This window comes from Poecile atricapillus, chromosome 1 (genome assembly GCF_030490865.1).
Source record: "Poecile atricapillus isolate bPoeAtr1 chromosome 1, bPoeAtr1.hap1, whole genome shotgun sequence".
NCBI lineage: Eukaryota > Metazoa > Chordata > Aves > Passeriformes > Paridae > Poecile > Poecile atricapillus.
Genome location: NC_081249.1, coordinates 67,460,903 through 67,477,839, shown reverse-complemented (window position 1 = coordinate 67,477,839; position 16,937 = coordinate 67,460,903). Strand labels below are relative to the sequence as shown.

Genomic DNA, 16,937 nt, shown 5'->3' with positions numbered 1-16,937 from the left:
CTCAGCACAGATTATTGCCCCTGTTCTTCTCATTCCAGCTTCTGGTGTCTGATTTTCCCCCTCCTCTTCAGTCACTTGACAAAAATATATTGTTTTATACTACATCTTTTTTTGCTCTCAAAGTGCTCATTTCCTTAATATTATATTGGGACCTTGTCTAAACCACAATTTTTAATTTTTTTCCTAAACTTCCAACTGTTATTACCATTGCAGTAGAAATCATTGGAACATTTGTGCAAAAAAGCCTTGCCTTGCAGCAGTCAATGGCAATTTAGCACACACCATAGTGGATATTGGTTCAGAGACCTAGGAGCCTTTTTCCTTTTTTTTTTTTTTATAACTCTACCGGATTACACAGGAAAACATGATCAATCTTGACAGCAAGTTCTAACAACAATGCAAGCAAATTGTTCCCCAAACCAATTTACTTATGAGAGTAAGAATTTTTTTTCAGATACGTAAATATACTTCTCTGCACACAGATGTTTTGAGTAATCAGGCCACTGACTGATGGCATCATATTGCCAAATATCAATATATTGTAATCTTCATCACTGGCCACACAGCTACTATTTTAACTTCTTTAACAGATTTTGAATATGTATATTTAATAGAATTAAAAAGCAATGGTACTTATGCTTTTGGCAAGTAAATAAAGAGTGTTGTGGCCAGTTGCAATAGGGGATAGAATTTCAGGTAGGAAGATTATAATGACCAGAATCAAAATTTGGTTGGGGCCCAAGCCAATCCATATTAACCTAAACAGTTGTACAGGATCTTGAATCACTAAAGCTGATTTTAAATTTCTTCTTGATTCCACAATAAAGAAGGGCTAATTGTGTGTCCACAGTATTGTCTGAGTCTCATTTGAAGTGAAGGCTGGTGACGATTTGATTGTAAATGTCATTTCCCACAGCTCCATTGGGAAGGTTTCCCAGCCGGCTCAGAGCCTGCCTAAGCCCACTCCATCATCCAGCTCTGGCATTACAGAACTCTCTGTTCCAGCAAGGCTGAGTGGTATGGCCGTTCCTGGGAGTATAAAGGAGCTTAAGCTTAGGAAGAATGCCTGTTTCATGACATTTAACATATCTGGGTATTCCCACTGAGAAGCAGGATATTCATGCTGTGAAGAAGGGGTTGGACTAGGTGGACCTGCAGCTCTTTCTGTCTGAAAATGCCCCTGTTTCTGTGAGAACATTTTGGTAGTGTCAGGCAGCACCTGTATTCCATTAACTCCAAAAGCATTTCAGTGTTTACAGTAACCAGGAAATGTCCATGTCTGTGTTATATTAACAAGTCAGCAGTAACAACTGCAGTTTCAGTTTTTAGAGCTGTGCAAAGAAGGGTTTACTTTGAGTTGCTGAGGGTTTTACTTTTTTTGGTTGAAACACAAAGAAGCCTGTAGTACTACCCTTGAAACCATTTCAGAAAGCTTTGGGGAAAAAAGTTACCAAATGATGTCCAATAGTGCTTCAGTAATAGCTTCATATAATCAGGTAGGCAAAAGCATAGCTATGAATTGCAAGTCTAAAAAAATACTTGTGATAACAAATTTGTAGCTCCTTCACCTTAGTTTTGTTTGCTTGCTCTCTTCCTGCCTACTGCATGTAAGGGGGCTTGCATAATGGCACAGTTTAATTCAAGATTCATTATAATGGAAACAAAACTGTTATATTTTTATGTGGACTATAGTACATATCCTCAAAGAGTTAAGCCATAAGGTGTCACTGCATAGGAAGCAGCAGACTTTATAGGAGGAGTGATGTGATGCTGGAGAATTACAATCTATGTAAAAGAACTCACCTGTGAGAAATTAAAACATAACTTTTTGTAGTCTTCCAAATAGGCTCAAATTTCTGCATGCAAGAGGTAAAAAATCTAAGCTATGCACTCATGTGCTTTTCACATAACTGAGTTTTAATAGTGACGTTAAGTTACTATTATATAACAAGTAACACCAAAAACCATGGGAGAGAGCTAGAAAATATAAATATATTTTCCTTTTCTCTTTTGGATTGAAAACAGTACATGGTAAGGCAACTTAATTCCCAAGAAAGGCAGTAGCAGGGACTGCTCTGTAGCTGGCCAAGCATACCAAAGGTAGAGAGAGCTTCACGAGGTGTTTCTCCATCACCTGCTGCTGTGTAGACTGATGTGACCAGAATGATGACAGAGATCACAGTCACAGCTCTCTACTGAGTGTGCCACCACTTGCCTGCCAGAAAGCACCATCTTTTTATTTATAATTACTTGAAAAGTTGATTCCAGAAAGAACAAAGCAAGACTTCAGCTCCCCCTAAAAAGCTGTATTCAGCTGGCCTGATCCCCCTCTTATTAACAGACACTTTTTTAAGACTCCACCAAGACATTTCTCCTTGACTTCATTTATATGCCGTTCAGATGAAGGAGACAGGCATTCAGGACTGTTCCAGGAGGCAAGAAAAGGTTTTTACTTTGCTTGTATACCTATTGCTGGTTCCAAAGCTCATTTTTTCAGTATTGCAGTGACTTCTACTGAAATCAGTTCCTACAGATGATGTCGGAACACTTTTACAGTGCTGCAGGTACAGCTGTTGCTTATCGTGTTTATTTACACTACTGTCACGCAGATTCATTTCAACACCTTTTTGTCGTTTTGGGCTGACACAAATCTGCTCAGCAGTAATTACCTGAGATTGTTCTACATTTCAGGGAATATTTTTGACTCATTTACATTACAAAAACCCATGCAAATTGCTAGGAGAATAGGTGCTAAAGGGATTATAACTCAGCAGGATCTTACCACAGCGATAGCTTTTGAGACAGAAGATCAGTTAATTCACCTGACAGAGAACATTTATATTAAATAATCCCTGGTTTGATCAAAGGTATCAGAAACATACTTTCAGAGCTCAGGCCTTAAAAATATGTGGCTGTCAATACTAAACGGAAAAAAAAAGTGTCAGAAATAAATATGAAAACCAAAAGCTAGTCTACTTCTGATTCATACTGGAGGCTATTACCTACTTCTATTTGGAAATGTTGCTAAATGGTTTTAAAATGATCCAAAGTACTTCACTGCAGCCAGTCAAGTCATAAAGAAAACTGTTTCATCTGGGAAACATTATCCTTCTTTAGGACTTAAGTAGATTTGGGTTTATCCACCTCTTTCCTGTCCTATAGCTTATCTTTTACAGCTGGGCAAGATAAATGCAAAATAAGTTGTACTACTAGAAAGTAGCACTAGGCTCTTCCTTTGCTTTGCACAAGTACAAATTACCCTTTTAATACAGAATTGCTGAAACTTAGGGTCTTCTCAATAATCACCAGGGACAGCCTCCATTCCTAAAAGAAGCACTCTAATCATTCTAAAAAAAACCCCAACAAAGAAACTACACAATTTTGACCAAACACTAGTGACAGTCTCACATTTATGGTTATTAATTTGATGAAGTAGTTGCAAAAATGCCATATGATTCACTGGCAAATTTCATCTAGTATGGGTACTCTCACCATGTTTCTAAAGAATCCATGAACATAAAAGCCCTCCATTTCTTCCTGATTTGATGATCTTCATTAATTGGGGAAAAAGGTTCCAGCACAGAGAGAGTGCTGCTTCTTCTCTATTGCATACATTGGATATCCCTATGACTTAAAGATAAGTAGGAATTTAGTGTCTCATTTTCTCATGGGGAAAGTAAAATGATTGTATCTTCCCTGCCTACCATCCTTTGCTGACTTCTCTGAATGTTTCTTTTTGTAGACAGTTTTGTAATGTTGATGATGCTGGGCATCACTGTAATATAGTTTCCTGAATTTACATGATTACATTATAATAATATCAATGCTGGTTTTTATGGTTCATATAAATCAGTGTTTTATTTGCTTTCACAACTAGTGCTGCAAATTGAACAGCTGTTTTCACTGAGCAGTTTTAATTAAGCTGTCCATAGTGCTGCCTAGATATTTTTCTGAGCCGGTAACACTTCGTTAAGTATGCAGTATCAGTGAACACTTCAGATCATTCCTGAACATTACCTCACACTTAGGTAAATTGAAATCCCATCTTCACTGAGGATGTCAAATCACCTTGTTTTGGTGGTTTGAATTTGGTTTTCAGAAATCTTTCTAATCTTCAGGGCCCTAGGAAATCTTGAATTTGCTACAGATTTTGCCATCTGTTCACTCACTTGTCAAGATAATGAAGCTTTAAATGATACTTGCCCTAATAAAATCCTTTGGGCAACCTATTATTAGCCCCTCTTTATTCTGAGAACTGACAAGTTCAATTTATGTGTCTTTGGATCTTTTATGAAGTTTATGTTCTATGACCAAAATTTCCTTCCCACACTGATTTCTCACATTATTTCATCTCTGTTTTGAGTATCTCTGGAATATTAGTTTAGAAAGCCAAGATAAGTTTTATCTCTTCCTGTTTTTCTGTGCAAAAGCAGCTTCTTTTTTCTTTTTACAAACCCATACTGGATCCTAATCTGTATTATCATTTGGGAATGTTATAGATTGCTTTGTTGTTTTCAGAAACACATGTTAATTAATATGTGAAGCGGTAATTAGTTTTGTTGCCCACAACAACTTCTTTTCAACTTTAAATATGGCTATCATTTCATCTCCCTTGGGCAGCTGAACTTGATAAATGTGTTCCAACACTTCCACGTTTAGCTCCATTTCTGACAGTGGAAATTTCTTTGTCTCTTATTTGCAAAAAAGACTCCAGAATGTACTCACATTCAGGCATTAAGTCTGTTAAGGAAAAGGCATTAAGGAAACACTCTGTCCAGGCACAAAATTTTCATGGTTTTATAAACAATACCCCTGTTAGAGTTTGCCTTTCCAATTTTCAGAAGTGGTTACAAGTCGTCGTCTGGGAATATAAACAGGAATCTGGAATTTCAGCTTTTGGTTCTGATTTTTCAAACCTTGCTTGCTATTGCCCGCAATGGTGGCTAATCCCCAGCCAGTCAAGAAGACATAACCCATGGGTGATGTGATGACAGACCATGATATGTCCATTAACCAGCAGAAAGAAAAGCAAGAATTTGTTTTGATTGCAAAGGTGGAGAAAAAGTATTATGCATGGGTTTATAGATCTTGCAGAGCCCTTTGTCCATTTCACTGAGAACCAGAGAGGAGTAAGATGCTCTGGATAACACAGCAGTGTAGAACAGAGGCAACAGGAAGGAAGAAAGAGAAGGAAGGAAGAAAGACCACTGTAAGGGATCATGAGCAGGAGAGTAACCAGACTCTAAAGTGGCAGTGACTTTAAGAGGAAACTAAATAGTGGTAAGGAGGAAAACTAAAACTGGATTTTGCAAAGAAGGAAATGTAGAGACAGGGAACAGATGCAGGGGAGTCCAGAAGACTATCACAAACAAAACCAGTAGGGATTTGTGCATGGAGTAGAGAAGTGAGCAGAGCAATGAACTAAGTGCTCTGGATGCAATGATCTCTGTTTGCACTGTTAGTCCAGGTTAACAGAATTAACTGAGTTAACTTTGGAATGCTTGGTTTTGCACTTCATTTGTTTTAACTTCATCTGTGAAACAGAAATGCTAATAAAATTTCAAAAGCAACAGATTTTCCTTCCTTGAATTTTGGACACCCACTGTTAAAAGAGAATTGAGGGAGGTGGGAAGGTGGGTTGGAAATGCATGTCCTTGAGGACAGTGAGGGATGTCTCCTTCCATCCCACACCAGCTGCCTAGAAGAGGTGCTATAGTAGGCCTATGGAGCAGGACTTGATCCAGCTGAAAAAGATGTTACAATTTGAAAATGCCTTTCTACCCCTAATTACAGAGGAGGTTCTTCGAAAGCCATCTCGGACTGGAGGTAAAACTGGAGGTATCAATTCCATCTCACATTTCCTGTTTCTGTGGAATTCTAATAGTATTTCAGTATTCAACTTTTAGATTAATTTGAAAATCTCAGGCTGAGTGTGCTTCAGTTTCACTCTAGTCTTTTCAAAGACTCTAAAAGATCTAAAAGAAAATTCATCATAATTCTCAATAGAATTTGTGTTCTGAAAGCCTATAACTTACTTCTTCCTTTGATGCTTTTTAACATGGGCTGTGTTTTGATGTGGAGATGTAGGAATTGTTTCACTGTTGAATAACAACTTTTCTCTTGCAGCACTAGCCATAAAACATGACCACCTTGTCAGATCACACTCCAAAATCTGAAATGGGCATCATGTCAAAGCTCAGGGCTTCCTTTTTGTTTTGACTGTTGCAATGTTCTTGTTTCTGTTAGTAGCACGTTCCTACCACTTGTGCTTTTCAGACACCTACAGCCAAACTCAGTCTAACTCCACTGAGCTCACTGCAGCTGCAACAGAAGTGAATTTGTCTCAGTATGTCTGTAAATTAACCAGTCATTTAAGCTGGAGAGTGACATTGATAAGCAATAACAGCACAGGAGTGGTGAAAGGAAGATATCTCCTAGTTAGTTTTGGACAGTTGACACTAACTCTATTGTCAGATAAGTCTTACTGACTGTGGGAAAAGCTGAGTGGGAAAAGTCACACTTGCCGCCTCCTGTAGGAGGAAAACAGATCTGGAATGCAGAGGAAATCTTGACATTATCTGTTCGCCCAACCCCTACCAGCCAGGCAATCAAAATAACTAGCTGAGTATCGGCTGCCTCTGTTCCTGGCCCAAATAAACATGCCTTCTTGACAGAGTTTTTGCTCACAGGAGAGGAGGCAAAGAGAAGGAAAGAGTCTGAAGTGGATGTGGGGGAGTGTTTCCTGCCAAAACCCAGGAGCAGCTTCTCTGTGACATCTAAAAGAATACTGATGACATAAGCCTAGTGCTGTAAACGGAGGTGGCTCTGCTGTTTCCAAAGGACAGCAATTCATGCCCAACAGTCCTGCAGCCCAGAACTCCAGTACTTCATTGCTCCACTTGGCCTCCATTGATATTGCCAAAGACAGTGTGCCAGACTCTGCTAAAAGAAGGATCAAACCCAAGGGAACAAAACCACTGGAAAGAACTTCTCTGTTCCCATCCAAATTGTATTGCTTAAGAATAAAGTGTAGCTGTTTCAAATGAACACTTTTATTTTCCTCTGAGCCCTCATAAGAACCAGGGTTTATCAAGAGTTAAGGAAGCACTGTGTACTATACTTACATTAAGGTATCGTATATACATCACAGCAAATTAGAGACATTCCCACATATTTCTGTATACACTCACTTTCCTAGGTATAGCTTAATACTCTGGATATCATCCCTATAAGGTTGTTGTTATACTTAAAAAATTCCAGAAATATGGGGTATAGAAGAGCATCACAGCAACAAAAGCGACAAAAGAAAAGGTGCACCTTAAACTATGCAACTGAATATATTGAGTTCGCCAGTACATCATCCAGCTATTGAGTGTACTGCATCAGTTCTGCCTGTCTTATAAATAGGTGAAAATATAAAACAGAAGTTTATTTTAACTTTGGAAACTCATCTTACCTTTTTCTTACCACATGGGAGTCCAGAGAGCTGTAAATTGAATATTTTGACCATGTATTGGTCAGCAGACAAGAAAAGTGTGTGAAAGTAAAGGCTAACTTTATGTGCTATATGTTCATCAAACAGATCTTACTATCAGTAGTCTGCTAGTGATGCCAAAGTACCTATGGCCTTATGCCTGCTTTACCTGTTCAAAGAGCCTGGAAATCAAAATTTGTGGCTTCTCTTGACGGAGTCCTGTGGCATGGACAGTAAAGCAGCTAATTCTGGGGAAGACTGGAAAGAAGACTAGTTGGTTGGAGGATGTTATAATTATTTGATTCCATATTCCTTCTTCATTGCTTTGGGAAGCAGGTGCAGAAGAAACAATTTTAGGAATCTCTCCATTCTGTTTTGTACCCCACACCCTTCTGTCTTTCTTTGACAGAAGTGAATCACCAACATCCAGTAGACACCCATTCTCTGATTTTTCTGTACTAAGAAGCCTTGAGCTGCAGGTGGCTGAGCCAATGCTGACCACTCAGGTGAGTTTTTGGGCATGCATGAGCAGGTATGGAGGCTCTCCATACAGCCACAGTGCTACTGTAAGCCCTTCCTGGAGCCAAGCTTAACATGAATAAATGGCACAGCAAAGACCACCTGGCAGGATGGGGACTGTAACCTGGACACCAATCAGTTAATGGACCAACATGCATGCAGAAAGGCTCCTGAAAAGTTATTTGGATGCTGAATTACAAACAAATGTAAATGTTTTGAGTCACCTTTTTGTATGAAAATTATAGATGTTAATGTAAAGCTGTAAGGTTTGTGAGGGAAGGACTTTGTTCTGCCTGTACAGTGCTCACAAGGACACTACTCTGGGCCTGAGGCCAATTGTCATTACCTCAGTTAAAAAAAAATTAAAAATAATAAATGACCTTATTAGCAATCCAAGTAAGCAGCATTTTTAAGAGTTTCCTGAAAGAACTACATACATTTTATGAAATATAATATTTCCTGTTATATATATATATATATAATGAATCTCCCATTTCCTCAGCTACTTAGAGACGTTGCTTGATTCTGTAATCCATGAAAAGGAGAGGCTATCTTTTTTCTTTACAGACACAAATAATTTTCTCTACAGCTAAGAAAAGCATCATTAAGAGACTAACTATAATCCCAAAAAGTTGCTGGTGACTGCAACTGGCATAGAGTTTCACTCTACAAAGAAAAATCCCTAATTTTCTACAAGATATACCTACAAGATTCTATGCTAGAATCAGTTTACTTCTCAGAGTTAAGTCAGAGAAACCTTATATAACAGCGTCTTCAGGAACCAACAAATACTCCAGGGTAGGTACGTACCCAATGTAAATTAATATCAAATGAAAACCTACAGCCATTACCTTCCCAAACTCTATGTCAAAAGCCTACACTTCATGAAGGCTGGGATAGCAGATTCAGATGCACTTAATAATACCCACATGTAAAGCACCCTTTTGGCCATCTGTTTTCTTGAACTTGCCTTTCCAATTGCTCTGCTTTCATAAAGACAGAGAGCCAAGATCACAACTAACAGATGCCATCATATGCAATGGAATTATATATGGGATGGCTTTGGTATGACTTTTGCATTCATATGCAGCCCCAGTCTCCTCCTCTGGCTGCATTTCAGCGGTGGCTTGACAGCATGGTGGAATTTACTAATTTATTTATGCCTTGTGCTGAGCACTCAATAAATACCAGCATCTCTATGTGCATTTCTGTCATAGCAACTCGCTGGCCTGGGTGGAATCTAATACAGAGAACAGGAAGGACAGAGACTGGATGGTTTTCAGCTGAAAAGCCTTCTAAAACAACCCTCCTGTTTCTTAGTAGTTGACATCAACACTACATAGCTCTTTGTCCTCCTCTAGTGGTCCCATTATATTTAGGGAGAGGCTTATGCAGTGATTACTATCTTCAAATTAATGCAGCCATTACCCCGCTGTAAGCTGTTGAGGCTCATGCCTAGAGATCCTGTGTTTGGTTCTGACATGAGCCACAGTTCCATGGTGCTCATGGAAGTGGAAAGAGGTGCCTGTGCTTAGAGCCAGTCACAGCTACACAGACGCTGTGTGTCCTTGAGCCACGGCCATCTCTGAGCAGAGGCTGCTCCACGGCAGGTTGCTCAGTAGCAGGAAACAGTGGCCTGCTCTGACTGCAGCCCCACAAAAGGTCCTATGTTGCAAAAGCTCAGAAGCTGACTGCTTTGTTTGATTGCTTTATTGTCCCAAATACTTTGTAGTATGTTCCAGCCAGAAGCTTTTCTCTGTGTTTTCCTGCCTGACTCGCAAACAAAGAAACTGCAAAATCCATCTTATGTGCTGAGCTGTTCAGAGAGATGATGCATGCCACTCTGATGCAGCGCAAAACCTTAAACATTAATCCTTAGGAACTGATACTAAATAACAAAAAGCTTAAATAGTTAAATAACAAAAGCTGAACCTAAAGAATTGTTGCAAGGGAAATGTTTTCTAACGGGGAACACTAAAATTGTTGGAACTGCTACCCATTAAAAATGCCTTCTGTGAAAACAAAATGTTCCTACCATATAGATTATTCTTTGTTTGTGTGTGTCTCAGAGCTGCAATGCTTAGTTATCTTAATAAAAAGCTAAAGGTTTATTTTGCTGCTTGTATACTTTAACATTGGGTAAAGGTTGTCTAACCTTCAAACTTTTGCAGTTATGTCTTGCACAGGAAATAAAACCACAAGGACATAGCCTGCATTGTGGCTATTAGAGAGGTCTGAGGGAAAGGTCTAATTGAAACAAAAAACAAATATACTTTTAAATTATTATTATTATTGTTATTAGTCAGTGAAAATTTTCCAGGCATGTGTTGCTTTTGGAATAAATGTTAAATGGCAAAATGTGTCCTCTACCATGACTCTTGGAAATCCCCAGTTTAAAACAAATTGGCTGCTCAGGAGCAAGGGAGCTGAATATGGATGTCTGTCTGCAACCTTTGTCAGGCAACTGTTCAGTCACAGAAAAAAATGACTCAAGAATTCTGTGTCTCCATGAACTTAGTTGCTTGAAACCAACACCACCTAATTCCAACAGAGGCAAAACTTTAGAGCAATTTATCAATCTGAATTAGATCACCTTTTGCAGCAAGGTTCCTGTCATATCTCGAGAGTTATTACAAACCCAAGCTCATCTACCAGCTGCTTAGTGTTCAGCTCTCCTTAGGAGTCCAAGCTGTAACTGAGCTAGGAAAAGTGTTTATAATATTTTCATTCTGAAATTACCTATATTTTGTACAATTATGGACTAGATATTATTTTTAACATTTATCATCTCTATTTTCAGTATTTTTCTTACTTATTTAAAACATTGAATAAAAATCAAAGTCACAGAAAGAACCATGGAGCAGAGAAACAGAGAAAGATATTTAGAATGACATTGAGTAGTTGTATGTGTATAAAGTGTTTTTATACATTGCTGCTTTATTGTTTTAGAAATGTCTTATATAAAATCCAGAGTATTTCTTGATGGATCAATCTTTTGTCTATAATTCACATACTAAAACAGTAAACATATAAATTTCTAATCTATACCTGGCTGATTTGGGCTTTTTTTTTTTTTTTTTTGAGAAACAGCAATATCTCATTTTCCTCTTGCTTTTGACAGCAGAAGATCCCAGTGTGCCCTCAACTGCTCCAATATATCAGTAAGAGTTGACTAGCAAAGATTTGCCTTTTTAGAAGAACAAAGAAGGGCTTTGTTCTATCATTTCTTATTATGAAAGGAAGAGGCAATCTCACTGCCTAATTGTGGAAGCCAAACTGGCACTGCAGAAAAGTTAGAACTGAAGCCAATTGAAATGACCCTCTGATGCACTGACTGCAGGACAAGCACCAACTCTACCTACTTCTAATTTGAGCAACACAGAGCACAACTAGTTAAGAGGCCAAGGCCACCAAACAGTTGGGTTTATTCAGTAGTTTTCTTTCACTCCTCAGGAAAACAGTCTGTTCATTTTTCAGTCCAAAGTAAGCACCTCCACTTTGTGCTCGAAACATGTCAAAGTGACCCCGCTCTGCTTTCTAGTAAGTGCATGGGATCATTGGATGATGATGTTTTCTTTTCCACAGTTATTTAAGGTCAGGTTTTCATCTTGAGTAAACTTTTATAGCTGAAGTAATGACAGCATGGGACACAAGTACTACCTAGGTCTTGCAAGACACTGCTGAATGTCTAATCCAGCTCCTGCTCCCCCACTGAAGAGGATGAGTAGAGGGGTTTCAGTCACAGCCTCAGCTCCACCACCAGCACATTTGCCAGACATCCATGGCAAGTGAAAGGCTGAAACAGATCACCTCCATTCCCCCATGAGCAAGAGGAAAATACCAGAATAGGATACGGTTCTGTGAGCCACATCCATTTCCCTCTTCAGGGACTGCAGCAAAGGTAAAATAAAACCATGAGGATAAAACCTTATATGACTAGAGGAAACATAAATATATGTAATCAGTTGAAAGTACTGTACTCAGGTCTGATTTTTTGATGAATCAAGCACCTTTAGTTTCTAAGAAGAGCCAGACAGAGTTACAGCTCTCTCCCATTTCCCAGTATCAGGCCTGTTGTTGGCAGTTGTTCATATACAGCTGCTATATAGCACAGTTCTATTTCTTACACTATGGAGACCTCTCCTTGAAGTCAGTTTGCATTATGCCTGGGCAAATATTGCAGTATCAGGCTGCTCATTAAAGCCCTGGGACTACTACTGCCCCTGTTTGAATTTTGCATTACATCAGTCAAGGATACACAATTATCTGTGGAGTACTTCTGAAATGGCCAAGGTCACATGAGGATTTTATCGTATTACTGCAGTGCACCATCTTCCTTGCCAGCCCATTGCTGTTCTGCTACAGACTACATTACCATGCATCAGCAAATACACGAGCACACTGCACACTGCTATATTTAGTGTTTTATACATACCACTAAAATAGAGGATGTGTCAGCTTTTAATCCGACTTCAAATTTTTGTCAGCAAAGTGAGGGCTCATTTTCCCTACCAGTGATGAAGTGTGCTCTGTGTTAGTCATCTTGAGCTATGTGGTGATAACTTTAAAATACATTAGGCAGCTAGAATGCTCAGTCTGAGTGGAATGTTTTTTACTAAGACATATACTGGGGGATAGTAAGGACACACAGCATCAGTCAGCCAGGTTTTAATGGTGATTGCCACAGGCTACCTGCAAACCCAGCAGCAATGTGATGGCAAGAGGAGCAGCTAAGCAAGGTGTTCTCTGGGGTACCACGCCAGACAATCAGAACCTCCTACATTGCAAGGGCAGAAGAGATAGGTGGTGCAGACTGGGTTTGGTGTTATGTACCTGGCAATTTGAGAAGAGAAGCATTGATGATGATGACTTGAACAGAGTGGTCTATTGCATGGTGATGGCACCGGAGCAGTTCTATTAATGGCATAATCTATTAATGACATCAGGAATGTGGTTTAATGGCTGAGACCACAGGTAGCACCAGGATAGTCACATTCATTCCCGAAGAATGGAGAGTTCAGTGGATGAATCTGGTGTTTTGAGAGGTCTTGGTAAAGCCACAGAACAGGGTATTGTTTACATATTTGTAACACTTGCTTATTGTTGCCATCACATACAAGTAGTACACGTATGAATTGCCTTCCTGTCTACCGCTTCTACAGAAAGACAACAGACAACTTGCTCACCTCAGGCCAAGGCTGAACCTGTCTGTGTGAAACCAGCTTTTCCACTCCTTGTCCTCAGTTGCTCCACAACTGCTTGTCCTCTCTTGCAACTGTCCCTTGCACCTTGTTAACTACATCTTAAAGGGTGTGGGCAGTACCACATTTGTAGCCTAGGTCTAAGCTGAAAGAACATTGTATTTACTTAATAGTGTGAAATGATATAAATATATAAATTTCTAAGTTTTTGTGGAACTCTATTTCAGCCCAACCCAGAGCTGTCATCCCAGCCCCATGATGGTGTGGCAGGGCTGTTCTCTGCCACAGCCCTTCCCAGCTATGTGACCCAACTTGCAGACTGGGTCTGGGAACATCCCATCCCATCCTTGGCCCATCCTTGTCCCCAGGCCTCATCCTGGAGCTGTCTAACCTCTGTTCCCGTGTCTGCCCCAGTCCCCAGGGAGCCACTGGCTCATGCTGCATCCTGTCATGATTAAAGAAAACAGACAGTAGAATAAATTCATTCCTCTAGAATCACATCTCAGCATTATTTAAATTTTTTTAATGGTTAGATCATCATTAATTCCAGTGCATGTAGTGTTATAAGTACCAATGTTATTACATCTGGAAGTAATGACACAAGGCCTGTCAAGCATGCAGTGACACTGCCAGCAATGCTGGTACTTAAAATGAGGTTCCCTGGTGTGGCTGGGTGGTCTGTGCAGCTGTAGCTTTTCTTAGACACATTTTGGGTATCCTGCTTAACATATTGCAAGGCACCCACTACAAAACCAGGTAATAGAAGCCCCAAAATATAGCATTTATTTGAGGAAAAAAAAAAAAAAGTAACATAGATTTCAACAAGAGAGAGAACAGGATTCCAAAGGGAGGTTTTTTCCCTCTCACATGCAGAAATGGTTTACATGGAGGATGACTGGCAGCTGAGGACAGCCCAGCCTTGGGGAAAGGGCTGCAGAAGTTCCCAGCCCTGGAGCTGCAGCAGCTCTGAGCTGCCCTGTGAATCCCAACTCCTGGCAGGGTGGGGTTATAGGTGCTCCTTGGTGGGGAGGGCAGGGTGACCCACTGGCACTCTGGGAAAAGACTCTTTTGGCCTTTGAGAGCTCAAGAGCTCTGACCAAGAAAGGGGTCAGAAGAATAAATGACAAAAGAGAGTCAGAATAAGAAGTAACCATGTAAGGGGATAGTGATGCAGAAAACAAACTTGAGTAGAACACTGAGTGCTGTGTTCTGTGTGTGGCTGATATCGGCAGGATAGGTTTTCTCCTCATGCAATAAATTCCAAAACCTTATCATTTATTATCCAGAAAGCACAGAAAATATCAGAAATATTTAGCAACTGCAAATCTGTAAGAAACCCTTGTCCCTCAGTTCAAGACATAGATTTGCCCTTTTTTGTAATCTAAATAATGTTTTCTCTTTTTCTCTCTCTTTTTTTTTTATTTCTTCAATATAACAAATTTCAAAGCCAAAAGTTTCAAAGTTAAATAAAAATTAACGCTTCTCATTTTGAAGACTGTTAAATCATTGCATGCTGAGACATGTGTACATATTTTACAGAAACAATTTGAAATAGAAATTAATGGATGCTAACTTTTTCCTGTAAAATGTTCTATTTGAAGAATATGGACATTTTCTGCCAGAAATTTTTAATGATAAATTTATTACCAGCTCTACCATATGCTAGATTTCTATGACTAAAGTTTCACCTCAGTGACCAAACTGACCTGTCATTCTTCTTTCACGCCTGCAGTCATCAGATTTTCAACCATCATTCTACAGCTCTACCATTAGGCTGGGTGCTGAAACTTTATCTCTTTTAGTGACAAAATTAATATTGTCATAAAAGTAAAACAATTAAAAATCAATCATGCTATAAAACGGGAATGCTGCTAAAATAGTTTTATTTAAAGTGCATATGACATTGACACATTTTCCTTGAAGTAAGACTTCAGTGGCACAGAGAGGTTTTGATCCAACAATGAATAGAATTAAAACAATTGCTCAGTCAATCTCAGCACTTCTGAAATTTGTTTACCTTTGGAAAAGCCCAGGCATGTGTTTCATTGGCAAATACCATCATGGAATAAAGCCACATCCAAATCATAAAGCAGTAAAAGTTAATGTGTATAGAGCTTGAATGAAAATACATACATTTACACTCAGCCTTTTGTTGACCTGAAGTTAAGTACATGAGGGTGGAATTACCTACAGAGACCTGAGTTTTCTAGCCCAGGGTTTCTGGCATTTTGCTAAGCCACCATGTTTGCCAGCAGAGCCACTGAATCAGTGAAATTGGCTCCAAAAAGCTGCATTCATCTGATCCTAACTGAGTTAAGGTTGGCCCCTGGAATGAACTGTGGATGCAGTTTAGATCAGAGACAGATGCAAGAAGAAATCACTGAGTGAGCAAACTGGCTTAAACTAGTCCTTCAGGCCAAAAAAAAGATGCTAAGTCATCTAGGGACAGAGGGGTAATTAGAGCAGCAATGTCCAATTGCTTTCCTTTTAATTGGCACACACTGCATACATCCTGACTAACAAAACAGAAAATGCAGTCAGAAATGGGTGACTCCAGAGGTCAGTTAGTTTATGACTGAAATATTTCTAGCTGGCAAAGACTTTTGTGGGAAGGAAGATTCATCTAGACTTTGGGGACATTTCTTTTTGCAAAACTGTGAGCTGCTATTAAACCCCAGTAACCCACATTCTGGGAAGCAGTTCCTTTTCTCTGTATTTCTTAATTGTGCTTCATTACAATTTAATAAGGACATTTACTCTCAATTAAGCAAATCACCCAAGCAGTTTTTTACGCCTCTTGCAATTAATTGGTTTTGTCAAATGCAGGTTTAATTGTGTGTTAAGTATCTTGCTGAACTAGGATCTGTGTGTGTGTACATATCTGTCTATCCAAACCTCTCCTTAGCTCCTGGCATGATAATGTATGTGCGGTTCAGGATACCTGAGTCTTTAGCTGTGCTTACTGCTCTGGTCTTGGTGTCTCGCTGGCCCCAAATAATTCCTCCATAATGGTCAAACTCACTAATGCTGTTAATATTGGAAAATGCTTCAACCAGACAGTGGTTTCCTGCTAAGGGAGAAATCAGGCATTTTGACTCTGGACATGTGGGTCCCAGGGGGTTGTTAGATTTTTTGAAAAATATGCCTCTGTAATGAGCCTTTTCATCAGATTCAGCTGCTGAGTGACCACTGAGACAGAAAAAGCTCTGAGGTATTCCTCATCTCGACTGACCTCTCTCACACACGCATACCAGTGCCATGGCAAGACCTTGAGTCCTACCCTGACACCAGTGACAAATGCTTGGGTTTATCCCCATTCTTCCAGAACTTACCTTGCAAGGTGTAAATTGCAAGGTGATGAATTATCAGCTTTCCTAAGAACCACCTTAATCCTACACCCATAGGTCATGAACAGCAGCATGGAAGTGATTGTCACAAAAGCACTGAACACCCATTTAACAGCAGAGACTCCCGGGGTCCTCTATCAATGCATGCATGGTTACACAAGCCACCAAGAAACTTTGAAGTAATTCAGCCTTACCTGCTTTTTCCTTGCACAGTTTCTGAAACAGCATCTGTAAGAAAGTGATTTTTCTTTAATATTGGTACATTTTTTCCTTCAAATAAGTTGCACATTTCAAGTTGACAATCTATATAATTATTAATCTCCACCATCTTGCACAAGGCATAAAATCCAGAGCTTATCAATAAAAATCATATCAATAAAAATCATGAAGAGTAGC

The 16,937-nt window shown here is 39.4% G+C and overlaps 1 protein-coding gene across 3 annotated transcripts in view; it reads right to left on the bottom strand.

Annotated features, from left to right (window-relative positions):
* The window catches only part of STARD13 (StAR related lipid transfer domain containing 13), a 287,017-nt gene that overhangs the window by 146,697 nt on the left and 123,383 nt on the right, over positions 1–16,937 (bottom strand). For all 3 annotated transcript variants that reach the window (XM_058862448.1, XM_058862457.1, XM_058862467.1), the window contains one exon: positions 16,736–16,769. In XM_058862448.1, the coding sequence (XP_058718431.1) occupies positions 16,736–16,769 (34 nt within the window). The remainder of the gene's footprint in view (positions 1–16,735; positions 16,770–16,937) is intronic.